The sequence below is a fragment of the Olea europaea genome, chromosome 5 (genome assembly GCF_002742605.1).
Source record: "Olea europaea var. sylvestris chromosome 5, O_europaea_v1, whole genome shotgun sequence".
Taxonomy (NCBI): domain Eukaryota; kingdom Viridiplantae; phylum Streptophyta; class Magnoliopsida; order Lamiales; family Oleaceae; genus Olea; species Olea europaea.
Window position 1 is genome coordinate 7820485 of NC_036241.1, and position 17470 is coordinate 7837954.

At 37.3% G+C, this 17470-nt stretch overlaps 1 protein-coding gene across 1 annotated transcript; it reads left to right on the plus strand.

The window, feature by feature from the left end:
* The first annotated feature begins 1032 nt into the window (after positions 1–1032).
* LOC111394202 lies at positions 1033–4817 on the plus strand. The gene is made up of 4 exons (XM_023019966.1): positions 1033–1184; positions 2040–2492; positions 2570–3038; positions 3081–4817. The coding sequence occupies exons 1-4, from the start codon at positions 1033–1035 to the stop codon at positions 4815–4817; spliced, it is 2811 nt and encodes a 936-aa protein (XP_022875734.1).
* Positions 4818–17470: the final 12653 nt, after the last annotated feature.

Here is a 17470-nt window from a genome sequence, read left to right on the forward strand (position 1 = left end):
TGAGTTGACCACCAAGTACAACCCTGAGAGATCTAAATGATTTGAAAAGATTTGTTAAGTTGCTAAAATTATTAGGGGGAAGTTTATCTCTAATCAAGTTTTCTCGAGCATACCAGAAAATATATGGGAGGTCTTTGTGTTTTTCAGAATATGAAGTCTCAAAATTTTCAAGACTTCTAAGAAGGATGTATGATTTGTTGATCGAGGGAAAAGACAGATAGATTTGTCTATCTTTGTAGTTCAAGATGCAAACCATATATTCCTTCTTCAATTTAGCAAAGAAGGATACTAGATAGAGGAAAGATGACTAGATGATGAGGACATCCCAGTCCAGTTTTAATTATTCTAGCAATTTTAATTATTTTAGTTGGATTTAGGTTATTTTAATTTTATGGACTTGTGTATTGGGCTTGGCCCTAGGTTTGCAATATTTTCCAGTATTTAAACCTATTTTACATTGTTATTTTTCAGTTGATGAATTAATTGAATAAAGTTGGCTGCAGCCTCTACGTTTCCCCCCCTCCCCCAACATTTTCCCCTTCTTCTCTTCTCTCCTTTCTCCTCCTTATTTCTTGTTATTCACCCTACATTAAATTGGTATCAAAGAAAACTTGGGAAAATATTTAGGTGTTCACTGCGAGGCTCAAAGTTCGTTTCAGCAGAATCCAATTTCACGCCTTCACCACTTCTGTATATGTTCCCGTCCACTGCAACTTCACAAAATCAGACAAACCAATCCCAATTTCGACGGCAGTTCCCACTCCTACACCAGAAAAGTTTAATTCCAGAAAACCAGAAAATTTTAATTCCCATATAAACCAACCAAATACACAGCCCTCAACGACAACACACCGCTGACAGAATTCTAACGGCAACAGGAGGCAGACGCACCACCCAAAGCCAGCCGCCAATTTTCCAACATCGGCAGTACAACAAACACTAACAGGCGTCGTCTTTTTTCGCAGTTGTGGCCATTGTAACTGATTCACAAGCTCGCCGAATCCACCGCAATGAGAATCGCAATCTACTGACATGCAGCAACTACTGGACTCTTCACACTACTACAGCCGCCGCCGCAACCAACAAAACTACCACAGCTGCCGGTCGCCAGTCGCTCCTCACAGCACCGTGACTCCCACGGCGCCGCCAGACAGTAACTCCAGAGGCCGTGCAGTGGATATATAGTGGGCGGGTTTATCACTTGGGTTTGGGATTAATTGGTGTATTCGTTTATCACTTGGGTTTGGGATTAATTGGTGTATTCGTTTATCACTTGGGTTTGGGCTTAAGTGGTGTATTAGTTATCAATTGGGTTTGGACTAATTTTCAATCGGGCTGGGTTATTTGTATTGCTTGGGCTTGGGCTTGGGCTTGATTGAGATTTTGAGTGTGATTTAGGCCCAAATTTTGTGAAATGGGCCCATTTATTATTTTGTTATTCTGATTTTGTATTATTTAAAAAAAAGTCAAAAAAAAAGAAAAAAAAGAGTCAAAAAAAAGAGGAGTTAAAAAAAAGTATCGAGAATTTTTGGGTATTTCCTGACATTTTTTATAGGTGCATTATTTTCTCGACGAATACGGAATTTTCTATCTTGGCATCTCAACGCTTAACAGTTCAGAAAGTGGAGACATTCGACGCTAGGACGACTCGGGCCAACTGAACTCAAGGAGTCTCTGACCCTATTCATTTAAGTGACACGGTTACTGTATTTTAGAATTGCATCAATAATTCTTTGTGTTGCTAATATTTTGATAATTTAGCCTTAAATCTATTGGATTGAAATTCACGAGCCGACCCCATTGTTCACTCGTTTACCCCACGTGACTAGACCTAGCATTTGTACCTTTGTTTTTTTTATTTTATTGGCATTAGTAGTATTAGCTTGCGATCGGGCCGTACGTAATCCCTACAATAAAATAAAATAATAATAATAACAATAAATAAATTTCGGTCACTATTTTCCCTGCTAGCACTCGTTGGTTATTGATCTCAGTAGACACTTCACCTAACTTGTGTTACCATGTATGCAATTGCGTAGTGGTCGCGTTACTGCATCTAGCTCTAGTACCGTTGCCATGGACCCTTCCCACATTGAGGCTATCACCCGACAGTTGGCACAATTACAAAATCAATTAACGACTGTCCAAACTGAGTTAGCCGCTACGCGTGAGGATAATAGAGCCCTAACCGCTAGGGTAAACACTCTTGACCTAACCCAATACTCAACTGAGACTGAAAATTCTGACGCTTCCATTAATAGACCTCATCGTCGTCCACAAGGTGGTCGACACCATGCTAGACATGATCGTAGGGAAGGAAATCAAGCTCGTGGACGCGAGCGGGAATATCATCGTCATGGTACACTATCCCCCCCTCGCCACAAGGAGCGCCTCTTTCGAAATATTAAGTTAGATGCCCCGACATTTGATAATTGTCTAGATCCTAGCGTATTCAATCAATGGGTTAGGGATATGGATCGCTTCTTTGCCTGGTATGGGTCCCTGGAGATCGAAGGGTACAATTTGCCAGTTTGAAATTAACTGACACAGCTCAACTGTTTTGGGAAAGCGTTGAGGACCTCCTAGAGAGGCGTCATGCTTCCCCTATTGGGAATTGGGATGAAATGAAGCGTCGCTTTGAAGAAAAATATTTACCTCAATCTTACAGGGGCAACTTGCTGGATCAATGGAACGCACTTACACAAAGCAATCGACCTGTGACCGAATATGTTGCCCAGTTTGACGAGTTTCGAATGAGATGTCAGGTCGTTGAGGACGAAGTCATGACTTTAAGTAGGTTTAGGCACGGCCTACGGGATGATCTTAGACGTGAGCTTGTTCTTCGAAGTGTCACCACTCTTGACCACGCCTACTCTTTCGTTCGGGATTATGAGTTAGTGACTAGGACACCGTACAGAAGTCATAGTGACTCCCGCACTGCAACCTCTTCTGCATCCACTCCATCCCCTAAGTCTATTCTAGGACCTCCTCCTTCTAATACTACCCCTACATCGGATAGTATAGGTAGAGGTTCTGAGGTTTCAAGAATGTCCTCTCGTTTGTAATGCTTCAACTGTAAGGGTTTTGGTCACATTGCTTCTAAGTGTCCTAGCCGAGCCCTAGTTTTGGAAGAGCGTGAAGGTATAGTTGACGAGCCACTAGAGGATCAGGTGTATGAGCCTAAGTTAAAAGAGTTTGATGACTTTGAGGATAGTGAAGATACCTTCTTGGGTTGTATCCAGGCTAGTCCCCTTATCCCACATACACCTAGAGTCGGTGTCGTCCGTTGTACTCTTACCCAGCCGAGGGATGCCAATGATTGGCGCCGTCATGCCATCTTTCACACTTACATCAAGATTAATAATAAGGGCTGTAAAGTCATCGTGGATAGTGGCAGCTGCATTAATGCGGTTTCGATGGCTACTGTATCCCATCTAGGGTTGAAGTCTGTTCCTCACCCTCAACCATACAGCGTCTCTTGGGTTGATACCTCATCCATAGCTGTCAAGGAGCGTTGTTTAGTCCCTATCCAGTTTCTCGAGTATAAGGACCATATATGGTGTGACATCATTTCAATGGACGTCGGGCACATCATCTTGGGACGACCTTGGTTATTTGACCTAGATGTAACCATCTATGGTCAATCCAATTCCTGCTCCTTCGTGTTTAATGGAAAGAAGATTCACCTTAACCCACTGCCTCCGAAGCCTGTTGGCCCACTGGAAACGAAGAAAAGTGTGGAACGAAATGGATTGCATATCATTAGTCCTACGGAGTTTGAGCGTACACTTGTTGGTGACTCAGTTGTCTTCGCTTTGGTGGTCATGGAGGTCCCATCACACTCCGCAATAGAGAGCCCTGTTGAAGTCCTATCGGTCATCCAAGAGTTTCGAGACGTCTTTCCAGAGGACCTCCCTGATCAACTACCTCCACTAAGGGATATTCAACATGCCATAGACTTCGTTCCGGGGGCATCCCTCCCAAATTTGCCTCATTATAGGATGAATCCTACCGAGCACGCTGAACTTCAAAGGCAAGTGGATGATCTCTTTCACAAGGGATTCATTCGTGAGAGTTTAAGCCGGTGTGCAGTCCCCGCCCTATTGACGCCCAAAAAGGATGGCTCTTGGCGAATGTGTGTGGATAGTCGCGCGATCAATAGGATCACGGTGAAGTATAGTTTTCCAATTCCTAGACTTGACGATATGTTAGATATGATGGTTGGTGCCACAATCTTTTCAAAGATTGATCTGAAGAGTGGATACCATCAAATTCGAATTCGCCCAGGTGATGAGTGGAAGACCGCGTTTAAGACGAAAGATGGTCTTTATGAATGGCTGGTCATGCCTTTTGGGCATAGCAATGCGCCAAGTATCTTTATGCGAGTAATGACACAAACTCTCCGACCTTTCATGGGTAAGTTTCTTGTTGTCTACTTTGATGATATCCTCATCTATAGTAAGACTAAGGAGCAACACCTTGACCACCTCACGCAAGTTTGCTCTACCCTTCGTGCAACTAATCTATATGCGAATGTCAAGAAGTACTCCTTCTTCACTGATACAGTCGTTTTTCTGGGGTTCATTGTCTCTTCGACAGGGGTATCCGCTGACCCTGCTAAGGTTCAGGCGATTATTGACTGGCCTAAGCCCAAAGTTATTCATGACGTCAGGAGCTTTCACGGCTTAGCTACGTTCTACCGTCGCTTTATTAAGGGATTTAGCACTATTATGGCGCCTATTACGGAGTGCATGAAGAAAGGGGAGTTTCATTGGACACGAGAGGCGGCTAAGGCCTTTAAGTTAGTCAAGAAGTGAATGACGGAGGCCCCTGTCATGCGTCTTCCCGATTTTTCCAAAGTCTTTGAAGTTGAATGTGACGCCTCCGAGGTAGGTATAGGCGGAGTCTTAAGTCAGGATCGTCACCCTGTTGCCTAGTTCAGTGAGAAGTTAAATGAGGCCAAATAGCAGTACTCAACTTATGATAAGGAACTGTATGCAGTGGTCCAGGCTTTGCGCTATTGGCGCCACTATTTGTTACCCCAGGAATTTGTCCTTTATTCGGATCACGAGGCCCTCCGTTACCTCAACTCCCAGAATAGATTAAGTTCTAGGCATGGTCGTTGGGTCGAATATTTACAGGCCTATTCATTTGTTTTAAAACACAAGAAGAGCGTAGAGAACCAAGCAGCTGATGCGTTAAGTCGTCGTGTCTCCCTTTTGTCGATCATGAGTGTCAAGGTCATCGTTTTTGAAAGACTTAAGGAAGATTACGAGGCGTGTCCCGATTTTAAAGATATCTTTCTCGATTTACAAAGAGGACAATCAAGCGCCACAGATGGCTTCCGACTTGAGGAGGGTTATCTCTTTAGAGCCAATAAATTGTACATCCCTTGAACTTCAGTGCGAGATTTCATCGTGTGGGAAATTCATGCGGGAGGGTTAGTCGGTCATTTTGGACGTGATAAGACCATAAAGGAAGTTGAACGTCAATTCTATTGGCCTAGCTTGAAGAAAGACGTGGCTAAAATTGTTAGTACTCGTAACACTTGTCAATTGAGTAAGCAGAAGAAGCAAAACACAGGTCTATAGACCCCTCTCCCTGTCCCTAATTGTCCTTTGCAAGATATTAGTATGGATTTTGTGTTAGGACTTCCACGCACCCCAAAGAAGTATGACTCCATTTTTGTGGTTGTCGATCGCTTCTCAAAGATGGCTCATTTTATCCCCTGTAGCAAGACGTCGGATGCGTCCAAGGTTGCCCTGTTATTCTTTAATGAAATTGTCAAATTGTATAGGCTTCCCAAGACCATCATGTCTGATAGGGACGTTCGTTTCACTAGCCATTTTTGGAGAACTTTGTGGCACAACATGGGTACCAAATTGAAATTTTCTACGGCCTACCACCCTCAGACTGACGGTCAAACTGAAGTAGTTAATCGAAATCTTGGTAACCTATTACGTTGTCTGGTTCGGGAAAACCTTCGAAATTGGGATTTGATCCTTCCTGTAACTCAAATTGCGTACAATAGCTCTATAAATCGTTCACTAGGTATGAGTCCATTTGAAGCCGTTCATAGGTACAAGCCTAGGAAATCGTTAGATCTCATCCCTATGTCCCCACAGGCTAGAGTATCAGTATCAGCCGAAGCATTTGCACAACATCTTCATGACTTGCATATTGAGATCAATAAACAACTTGAAACTAGTAATGCACACAAACGACATATTGAGTTTAACATTGGGGATTACGTTATGGTTCGCATTAGGCCAGAGCGGCGTCTACATGGACCCGCCTCTAAATTGCAAGCTCGTAGTGCTGGTCCTTTTAAAATTTTAAAGTAGGTTGGTCCAAATGCATATATTGTTGACATTCCACCACACCTTGGTTACCACTCTACTTTCAATATTGAGGACCTTGTAGCATATAAAGGTCATTTCATTCCCTCAGATGATCCTCTGTCTTCTCCTATTGTGGACCTTGACCCTGATTCTTTGACCCCTTCTAACCCACTACCACCTCACAGCACACAAAGAAAAAATTGATGTTATTTTAGATGAAGAAACTGTGTTCACTACTGATGGAGAGGTTCAGAGCTTCCTTGTTCGTTGGGTTGGTCGACCAGATTGTGACTGTGTATGGATCTCCAGGGAGACACTACAGCAATTGGACCCAGATTTGTTAGAGTTTTATCGGAGTCAGAAGGATCCTCATTGGCCCAGATCGCCTCCCGTCCACCCGAGAGGAGTTGGTGAGGACACCAGATTCAGACCGCCACTGACGCATTTCTACAGACGCCGAAAGAAGCTTGCCCAGCCACTCAGCCTATGGTTGGGAGATTGACGGATGCCTATGGTGATATAGCCACTCGACAGGGTCGAGTTTTCTCTCCCACCCGGGGAGAATTGATGAGGACATCACAGTCCAGTTTTAATTATTTTAGCAGTTTTAATTATTTTAGTTGGATTTAGGTTATTTTAATTTTATGGACTTGTGTATTGGGCTTGGCCCTAGGTTTGCAGTATTTTCCAGTATTTAAACTTATTTTACATTGTTATTTTTCAGTTGATGAATTAATTGAATAAAGTTCGCTGCAGCCTCTACGTTTTCTCCCCCACCCCCCCGTTTTCCCCTTCTTCTCTTCTCCCCTTTCTCCTCCTTATTTCTTGTTATTCACCCTACATCACTAGAGAGTTGATCATTCACTTAAACGATTTTCAATTTTCACTTAATGATACTTGTAGAATATGTAATCATTTTTTTGTAAACTATGGTGGCAATAGTTTCAGAAAAATGCTCTCCCAACAAAGCTTGGAACGGTCCATTGAAATAATAACACATGTGATTAACGGATCCTAAGGTAAATCTTCTCACATAGTTTAACTTCCTTTATTTGAAACTTTGATCCACAATAAATCAAAACAATTAACTTTAAACATCTGCTTATCAAATTTTTAATCTAAACCAAAAGCACATAATGGTCTCTTAAATTCTTTCTTCCATTCAAAGAAAAAAGATTACTAAATTTAATTCATTCAAGTACTAATATTTTGAAATCTCGAAGGTAGCACATTCCAGAATATATAAATGAAATGATGTACAACATTGGATTTCTAAACATACAAATGCTCCCTTCTTTTGAAAAAGGAACACCATTTCAATTTCTTTAATGGATTCCAAATCTATTGTTCTTGTGCACTATACTCTCAAACAGTAAACTTCATTTTCCTTTTTCAAGCTTAACAACTTTTTGCCTCACATAACAGCTTTCTAGTTCCTTTCAGTCCCTGTACTTAAATTCTACGTGTAATCCCTACGTATAATAAAAAAGAACTCAAAAAAGGTCCCATCTAGATTTATACATAACCAACAAGAATATATTCCACCATCAAAAACTTTAGGTCTACTATCAAATTCTCCAATGCTGACTTGATTATTGAATGCTTTCCTTAGGGCTAGATCCTCATCAATGTACACATTAAAAAAATAAGTTAAATTCATAACCCGATCACTCTACTCCAACTAAGATTTTCAACTAGATCATAATTGTGCAACTCCAATCGACTCACGTCACTCTTACTCACAGAGTCCTACTAGGAGAGAGCACTAAACATTATTTTTTCATAATTATTTACAATTTCTAATTCTAAAAATATTTTTTCTTTTGAAAAGAGAAATGAATTACATTACAGTTTACACCGACATAAAGACCGTTGAAAAGTACATCAAATAGCGATCAAAACCGAATAGATCTGCTATCAAATTCTCCAATGTTGGCTTGATTATTGAATGCTTCCCTTGTGGCTAGATCGCTAGATCCTCCGCAATGTACACATTAAAAAATAAGTTAAATTCATAACTCGATCACTCTGCTCCAGCTAAGATTATCCTCTTGATCATACCTATGCAACTCTAATCGACACATGTCACTCTTACTCACATAGTCCTACTAGGTGAGAGCACTAAACTTTATTTTTTTCATAATTATTTACAATTTCTAATAATCTAAATCTCTTTTCTTTTGAAAAGATAAATGAATTACATTACAATTTACACCGATATAAATACCATTAAAAAGTACGTCAAATAGCGATCGAAATCAAATAGGTCTGCTATCAAATTCTCCAATGCTGGCTTGATTATTGAATGCTTCCCTTGGGGCTAGATCCTCAGAAATGCACATACTAAAAAATAAGTTAAATTCATAACCCGATCACTCTACTGCAACTAAGATTTTATTCTTGATCATAACTATGCAACTCCAATCGACACATAATTAAGGTAATATATGCTATCCATAATCTGTCCATAATCTTCACGATCTTATTATTAACACTTAGTGGCAAAAGTATAAATCCATTTTCTAGTTTGGACAACTCATTTTGTCAGCACTACAAGTTTTTGAAGCATTCCAGTCATATATACTTTAATGAAAATTGGACAATTGATGTAGGTTATTGGATAAATCACACGCTGAAAGGCTACTGGGATTGATCTTTGTCAAAAAAAAATTGCCAACTTAATCCTTATTTGTCATATTCTTTAAACTGCACATGGTTTATATACAAAAAGGCACCATGATTGTTTTAACTACACATAATTATTTACCATAATTTATATATGGATGTTTATAAACTGTCAGCATTTGATAAAAAGTGGAGATGATGGCAGTAAAAGCTCGTCTTCTAATACCATTTAGTGGGTCATCAATAACTTCGTCTATTACAATGCTGCCGATAGAAATTACAGTTAACAGTTCCATGGTTCAATTACCCAGGATCTTAAAATTTACATCTTTTGGACTACATTTTATCTCAAAGGCAATATAATTGGTCATCATACATACGATATGATCTGCTAAGAGATCAATTGGGATGAATAACACATTTTTACATGGCATGCTGGAGAATAATTGTGTTAATAGCATACTTTAAGAAGGCCTAATGAAGGACAATTTAGATGAATACCATGTTTTAAAATGGCCTATTTGGAGTCTGTTGGGTGGTATTGGGTCTCTGTCACCCCAAAAACTAATTCAAGAGATGAAACTTTCCCTCACACTTATACATTGAATACTGACCCCATCCACAACTGATGTAGGAAAACCTCAACAATCTCCCATTCACACATTAGGCTTTGCAGGAGACCAAACACATCTTCTCCTCCCCACAACAGGACCTGCGGGACCAAATCCATCTCTCCCTCTCACAAAATCATATCTTCGTGATTGTTGGGCCGGAGACTTGTTGATAAATCGGGCTCTGATACCAATGTTGGGTGGTATTGGGTCTCTTTCACCCCAAACGCTAGCTTAAGAGATGAGGCTTTCCTCCACACTTATAAAATGAATACCTACCCCATCCACAACTGACGTGGGACAGCCTCAATCGTGTTGATTTCTGAAACTCATTTATTCTCTCAACTTTGCCTCTAATAATATGGCTATGAATTAGTGTGGCATTGTTTTAGAAAGGAGGTTAGATGATACCACACATGTTTTGTTTATAGAGTTGTGCATTATCGGATATTCTACAAAGGCTCTAAAAAATATCTAACACGGACTTCTCCTACTCAAAGGCCCTTTGGTCATCCCAAATCCAATTGTGAAAAGTGATCCTCATCTCGGGTTTTTTTATTATTAAAGACGAGCCCATAAGTCCTCACACAACAAAGTTAGTTCATAAATTTCTTATTTCTTATTATTAGAGGTTGAATTTTGGAGTCCTCGTTTCTTAAAAAAAGGAAGATGTGGTGTTTTGGAGGCTTCATCTTCATGAGAGGATAGTTCTTATTGATTCCCTGTCTCCATGAGAGGATAATTTAGTTATTCTCCATCTCCACAATAGGATTATAAATCCTAGTATCTCGAAGATTTTGCAAATATTTATTGCCAGTACCTAGCTCATATTTTGAGACAATTCATAAGCCCTCACTTGCTTGACATCTTATACTTTAAAGTTCGATATGTACATAAATGTACGACTTGGACGTAGAAAACTATTTGTCATTAATAGTAACATGTTTGGGTCCCCACATTGGTCGACTAGGCATCGATTGATTGTGTTAATTGGATTGCATCGATTGAATCAAGTAGCTTCCTCTTGAGCTTGAGCTCGGTCCATTAGCCATATGGCCCATTTTCCTTCTTCTATATATGGGCATGCTCACTATTGATTAATTTTACAAAGATCAACGATGAGAATTCGAAACGCCATTCATGATACTATTTTTGTGCTTGTAACCTTTTTGTGACCAACGTGATATCATGCGAACAATTCTAGTATAAAGCCTTATACTTTACTTCAAAGATGATCTACAAGATCACAAAGATTGATGAATAAAATGTCAAAGGCTAACAAATTTAGTTATTAACTAGCTAATGAGCAACTGCAACATGGCATAAACATTAATGATTTATTTACCCCTAAGGCCTCATTAGAAATATATAAATAGTTATAGTTGGAGATAAAGAGGACACACAAAATGTTGTAACTTTCTCCCAAATAGTTATTTTTTCTCTTGCTCATATTCAAGGAGTGAATTACCCAAATGATCATTGAATTTTGTACAACGTTTCCACATGGTCACTGAACTTTAAAAATCATCCAATTATCATCGAACTTTTCAAAAAGTTTCCACATGGTCACTAAACTTTAAAAATCACCCAATTCATCACTAAACTCTAAACTTTAAAAATTGTCCAATTCATCACTGGGAAACCTTTTACAAAGTTCAGTGATGAATTAAGTGATTTTTAAAGTTTAGTGACTATGTAGAAACTTTTTGCAAAGTTTAGTGACCATTTGGGTAATTTTCTCCATATTCAAGCATCGGATCAGACAGTTTAGAAGGAAATAGTCATGACTAGGTGAGAGAAATTTATTAATCAATATTCTATTGTCAATAGTAGGTCTTTTTCAGGCATACTTAGGGATGACAATGGGGCCGAGCGGGCGAGCCGCAAAAATGGAGCTCGTGGACAACTTTTTACGAGCCCGAGCGCGAGCCAAGCAGACCAATGCATTGGGCAAACTAAGCCCGCATTGTGCGAGCCATTCAGCTCATGGCTCGTTAATTTTAAGTGACCAAAATGGTCACTTTTTTTTGAAAAAGTGACCGTTTTGGTCACTTTTTCAATGACCGTTTTGGTCACTAAAATTTTATTTTATTAATTTTTTCCTACTTCTATAAATAGCCCCATTAACCCCCAATTTTTTTCATCTCAATTCTCAACTTTCTCAATTCTCTTTCTATCAAATTTCAACTGTCTTCTAAAAAATAGTCTCGATTACTTAGTTAATTATCTTAATTATACAATATTGATTCTTTTTTTTACAGTGTATTCAGTTTCAATTTCAATTCATCCAATTCTCATTTCTCACTACATTTATTGAAATTTCGTCCAATTGTCGTTTCTCACTACATTTATATTTTTACTAGTTATTATATTTGGATTTCATCACAAACAATGAAACAAATGGATCAATGCTCATTTGTTGAGAACTTGTTCGATACAGGATGTGGGTCACATGGTGAATCGCTTAGGACGTCGCAAAGTCGATTTCGGAATGAATTTATCGATCCAAATGACATACTCATACTTGAAGATGTTGACATTCACGGTCATGGAAGCCACAATTCAATTGATCTGGATTATATTGACGTTCTCAAAACCGAACATGAGGATGAAGAGCCCGAATTAAACATTTCAGATGCAAGGGGAAAGCGAAAGGGGAAAAACAAGCAAAATGTTGGGATCACTTTAAGTTGATTTCAACGGAAAAACTCGCCGATGGCCTCGCAGAATCTAAAGCAATATATAAATACTGCCAACAAAGATTGGTATGGCAAAAAGGAATTGGTACCACCCATCTCAATCGTCACTACAAAGCATGTGCGATCAGACATTGACTTCTTCTAACTGGTTAAACACAATTGCAACTGGCAATCAAGGCGCCGATTCGATGACGTCGCCCCTATCCACATGGGTGTATTCGAAGGAGAAAGCTCAAATCGGAATGGTGAAATTTGTTGCCGCCACTGAGTTGCCTCTGGCCATTGCCGACAACCAACACTTCATCTCGTTCATAAACGAATATCTGCAACAAAGGTACGCTGGGGTAAGTCGAAACTCTCTTCATGCCGATACAATACAATATTTCAATTATTCAAAACAACAATTAATTATGGCTTTGAAACAATATGGGGGTGTTATATCTTTAATTTCGGATATATGAGAATGGATTAATAAAAGAGCTTATATAGCTGCAATCGTATACTATATAGACCCACTTTGGTGCATGCATAAAAAAATTATTGCTTTTAGAATTATTGAATTTCCTCACAATACTAATAATATATATATAATGATATTATCGGTATTATTAAAGAATATAATTGCGAGATTAAAATTCGATCTTTTACTTTCGATAATGGTAATGTTAATAAGGTAGTTGTCGATAAATTGTGTAGAGTACTGCAACCTGATTTCGGTGGGTATTTATTTGATATTCGTTGTGTGTGCCATATTTTGAATTTAGTTGTACAAGATGACTTAAAATATATAAAGGATGAACTTTAAAGGATTAGGAACGTACTAGTATATATCACGATCTCCCCTAGTAGAAAACAAGTATTTGAAGATTTTGGTGTCGAAATAGGGGTGACGACTGCTAAAACATTTGTTAGCGACATAGGCCATAAATGAAATTCTACTTACTTGCTATTAAAATCATGTAAAGGTTTCGAACATTTAATAACTGACTTTTATAACAATAGATACGTTAGAAGTGATGAGAATGCTATGTTGAATGAATCTAATTAGGTTTTAACTTTGAAAGTTAAAAGATTTTTGACATCTTTTTATAAGACCACAAAGATTTTATTCGGCGTTTATTATCCTACAATCTGTATGATGCTTGAATGACTTTATATAATTGCAAGAATATTCCATAAATATAAAAATGATCCTGATTTTAGTGAAATTATAATTGCTATGTAATTAAAGTTTAAAAAATATTGGGAAGACTTGCTTAAGTTATTTCCTTTAGCATGCATAATGGATCCCCAATATAATTTATAGGAACTTATTACACAATTGATCAAATCAACAAAGCCTTAATGTTTGATACACCTATCATCTATATGGATTTAGAGTAAATATTATGTGAAATGTATAAATTATATACGGACCTAATGGATGCGAATGTTAGTCGGGTACCCTATGAATCTACTCCTTCAGCTGAAATCGAAGAAGATGATGCCGAAATAATGAATTTATTTCAAGACATTAATACATATAAATATGATGCAACTACAATGTGTATATCTAGTTCTATGTTGTCTACATTTGCATCTCATCAAACAACTAAAAAATGCAATACCTGTCGAATTAATTGATTACAATCAGAATATGTCAACAGACAAAACAATTAAAAGAAGTTAAAAAGAAGTAATTAAATTCTGGCGAAAGTATGAAAGACGTTGGCCAGTTGTTTCTGCAATTGCGAAAGATCTGTTGACACCTCCGGTTAAAACTGTTGTTTCGGAGTCTGCTTTTAGTGTAGATAAAAGGGTTTTGACCAATGGCAAAAGCCAACTGAAAGAAAATGTTTTAGACGTGTCAATGTGCGTGAAGAATTGACAGGACGCTCACTTTCGACTACAAGATAAATATGCCGAAATTGCATGTCGTCAGATAAATAATATTTGATTTAATTATATTAATAATGATTTTTTATTTTTTAATCGTTACATTTAATTTTCTTTAAAAAATTGTACACGTTATAACAAGTTGTTCGTGTACAATTTTTAACTCCGTCTACTTTAAATTGATGTAGCCAGTTTCAAGTCCGGATAAAGGAGGAGGGTTTACATTTTATCTATTTTAAAAAGAAATCGAAAAAAATGTATTTTTTGTAAATATATTTCAAAAAAATTCGTCTTCATTACATAAATATTTAATACTTTATAGAAAATATTACTATATGATAGAAATGAAAAAATTTGTCTTCATTAAGTTATTTTTTTAAAAATGCATTTGTATTCATTTGATTTTTTGTAATAAAATTTTTTTTTGAAAAAGGACGAGCTCAAACGAGCCACGAGCTAGTAGGCCGAGCCTAGCTCCCCCGCAAGTAACGAGCCGAGTTCAAGCTTGGCTCGTTAAAAATGAGCCAGGAGCTCGGCTTGCGCTCATGGCCCATTGCCATCCGTAGTCATATTTATATGGAAAAATTGCAGTAGTGGTCCTTAATCTTTTCATTTTTCTTTACTCTTAACCTTCATTTGGTATCAACGAATGTCCCTAACTTTTCATAAATAATCACCTCCGGTCCATCTGGACGATAACTGTCCAAAATATCGTTAGTTGATCGAAAAAAATCCTTGAACTATCTGCTACCACAAAGGTTTTATTGGATGTTGATATCTTTTTGAACGATTTTTTGGATGATATTTTGGATGGTTTTATTGGATGTTGATTCCTTAATTTTCTTGTCAACTGATAGTGTTTTGAACGATTTCCGTTTAAATGGACCTCAAACGCATATTTATGAAAGGTTAGGAACCTCCGTTGACACAAAATGAAGGTTAGGGTAAAGTCTGCAAAAAATGAAATGGTTAGAGATCGCTGCTACTATTTTCCCTATTTATATTGATAATAAGAGGAATACGTATGAAAATGTTAAGTTATTAGTATATTAATGGAAACTATCGAATTTGGTCCATTTTATTTAATAATAGGGTGATTATATTGACACTAAAAATTTTGTTTGGTACTATATATATATATAACATCTCATCCAATTAAAATCTATTTCGAATTATTAAAGATTGTGGTGTGAATATATTTAATGATTTGCTAATATGATGTTAAGTAAAGTAACATAAATAACCAAACTTAAATACTTTTTTTTATATAAAAAATGATTTATTCTTATTAGGCAATTTGTTATCAAACGATCTCCTTGGACAGTGATGTTAATTTAGTTTTAATTTTAGTCGGCTTAAACCAAATGACTGAACGATATATTGACACCACAAAATGAATGGCTAAACTCCAATTTGGATGGGCCACTCAAAGAGACCTAATTTAATTGAGTTGCTTTTGGTCCAACCCATTTACTTGGATGGCTTAGCAATGGAACCCATTTAAAAGCCCACAACCCTTTGTGTTGTCCACTACCTTAACCTAATCTAATTTGTCTTATTTTGGTAAGTCCATTTGTTTAAATGGACCGTCTCCTTTGTTGCCTCCTACGCGTGCGATTCGACTGCCTCTTCCTCTTCTTCATCTCTCTGTCCATTTTCAGTTTGCGATCTTTGTGATTGATCTTCGTGAGACATTGGCTTTCCTTTGTTGACCCTTTGTGGGCATTGACTAGCAACTATGAAGGGGAAGAAATCCGGTTGGGGTGTTCTGTCTTGTTCGGTTGTGATATTGATTTTGGGGGTAAACTAAGCCCGGTATTACCCTTGTTGTTGTTGGTTTTTCACTCTACAATTCTGTTTCTTCATTAAATGACAATTTATAAAAAAATAAAAATTTATTATTCTCGACACGTTGGAACGTCCAAGAATTTGATGAAACTCCCAGTCCAATTCACCTGCCTGAGATGCCATTGATGATTCCTACGATACTATTGTTAAAACACTGCATCTCAAAAATGGGACAAATATGATGGTGAGGGTGAAGCGCTAGCAAGCGAAGGTGAATGAATATGGTGGAATTGGACCAATGTTAAATAGGGAAGGGGCAACTACGCTAGCATTCGTAATACACTACGTTTTTCAATTGCACTATGGTTATATTAATAAAATTATTATGGGGTTTTTATCAAAAATAAAAAAATAAAAAAAAGGTTTAATTGGGTGCGTTGTGTCACTAATAAAATTTAGTAATGTTATTTAACCTCGCTGGACAGTAGTTAGTCGGCTAGACTTATGACATTTAACTCATAAGTTCAATTAAATACAAAACTTAATGACTTATTTAGTAGAACCCATAATATATTAACAAGTAAATTGATGTTTACTATCACTGATACTACATAACATTACTCAATAAAATTTGTTGTGACCCATTTCTCCAAGTAAAAAGTCATTAAAATTTGAAATTTAATTATTGGGTTGAGGTAGGGGTGGCAGTGGGCCGAACTGAGCCGGCTCGGCTCCTTAACCCACGAGCTCGGCTCGGGCTCGACTTGTTGCTCGTGGACGAGCTCGGCTCGACCCACGAGCTCTTGGGCCAGGCCGAGCTCACGAGCGGCTCCCCAGCTAGTGAAATCTCTTTCTCTCTTTTTTTTTTTTTTTTTTTTTTTTTTTTTTTTTTTTTTTTATTTTTTAAATTTTTTTAATTTTTTTTTAAATTGAGTTTTGGAATAGTATTTTTTTTTTAAGAATGTGTAGTTAAAAAGTGGAAATTTTTTTGCGTTCACGTGGAGAATATTTTATTGCGAGAATATGTGGTTTAAAATGAGCTTGAGAAAAAGAAAGTTTTATTTTAATGATTGTCATACAGGAGCTAAAGCAGTAAAGCTCATTTTATTCACAATTGCAATGCAGTTTCTAGAGACAATGTAGAATTCTTTCTGGCTGTATATGAAATTCAACAACATTCACTCATATATGATGATTACGAAGCAGTACATTAGACCATGAAAAATACTCCTTTGCGGCAAATATAATTTCACTTCATTGTCCGATTTTATGCTATAGTAATGTTTGGCTAATATTAAAAATTGTATTAGAAGTAAATTTTAAAATTAAACAATATTTTATTGGTTAAAGTGTGAAATAAGTTAGTTATTTTGACAGCAAGTTTTACTTTCATAGAAAGTAACTTGTTTTACTTAAAAAGTAAGTTATCCAAAAATGTTGAGAAATTATAGTTTGACAGCAAGTTTTACTTTCATAGAAAGTAACTTGTTTTACTTAAAAAGTAAGTTATCCAAAAATGTTGAGAAATTAT

Bases quoted from the DNA above. Each gene is read 5' to 3' on its own strand.
- LOC111394202 (XM_023019966.1), top strand. From the start codon at position 1,033: ATGCAGCAACTACTGGACTCTTCACACTACTACAGCCGCCGCCGCAAC. The intron at 2,493-2,569 runs GTATGGGTCCCT...GTTTTGGGAAAG, and splicing joins ATGGATCGCTTCTTTGCCTG to CGTTGAGGACCTCCTAGAGA. The intron at 3,039-3,080 runs GTTTCAAGAATG...TTCAACTGTAAG, and splicing joins GTATAGGTAGAGGTTCTGAG to GGTTTTGGTCACATTGCTTC.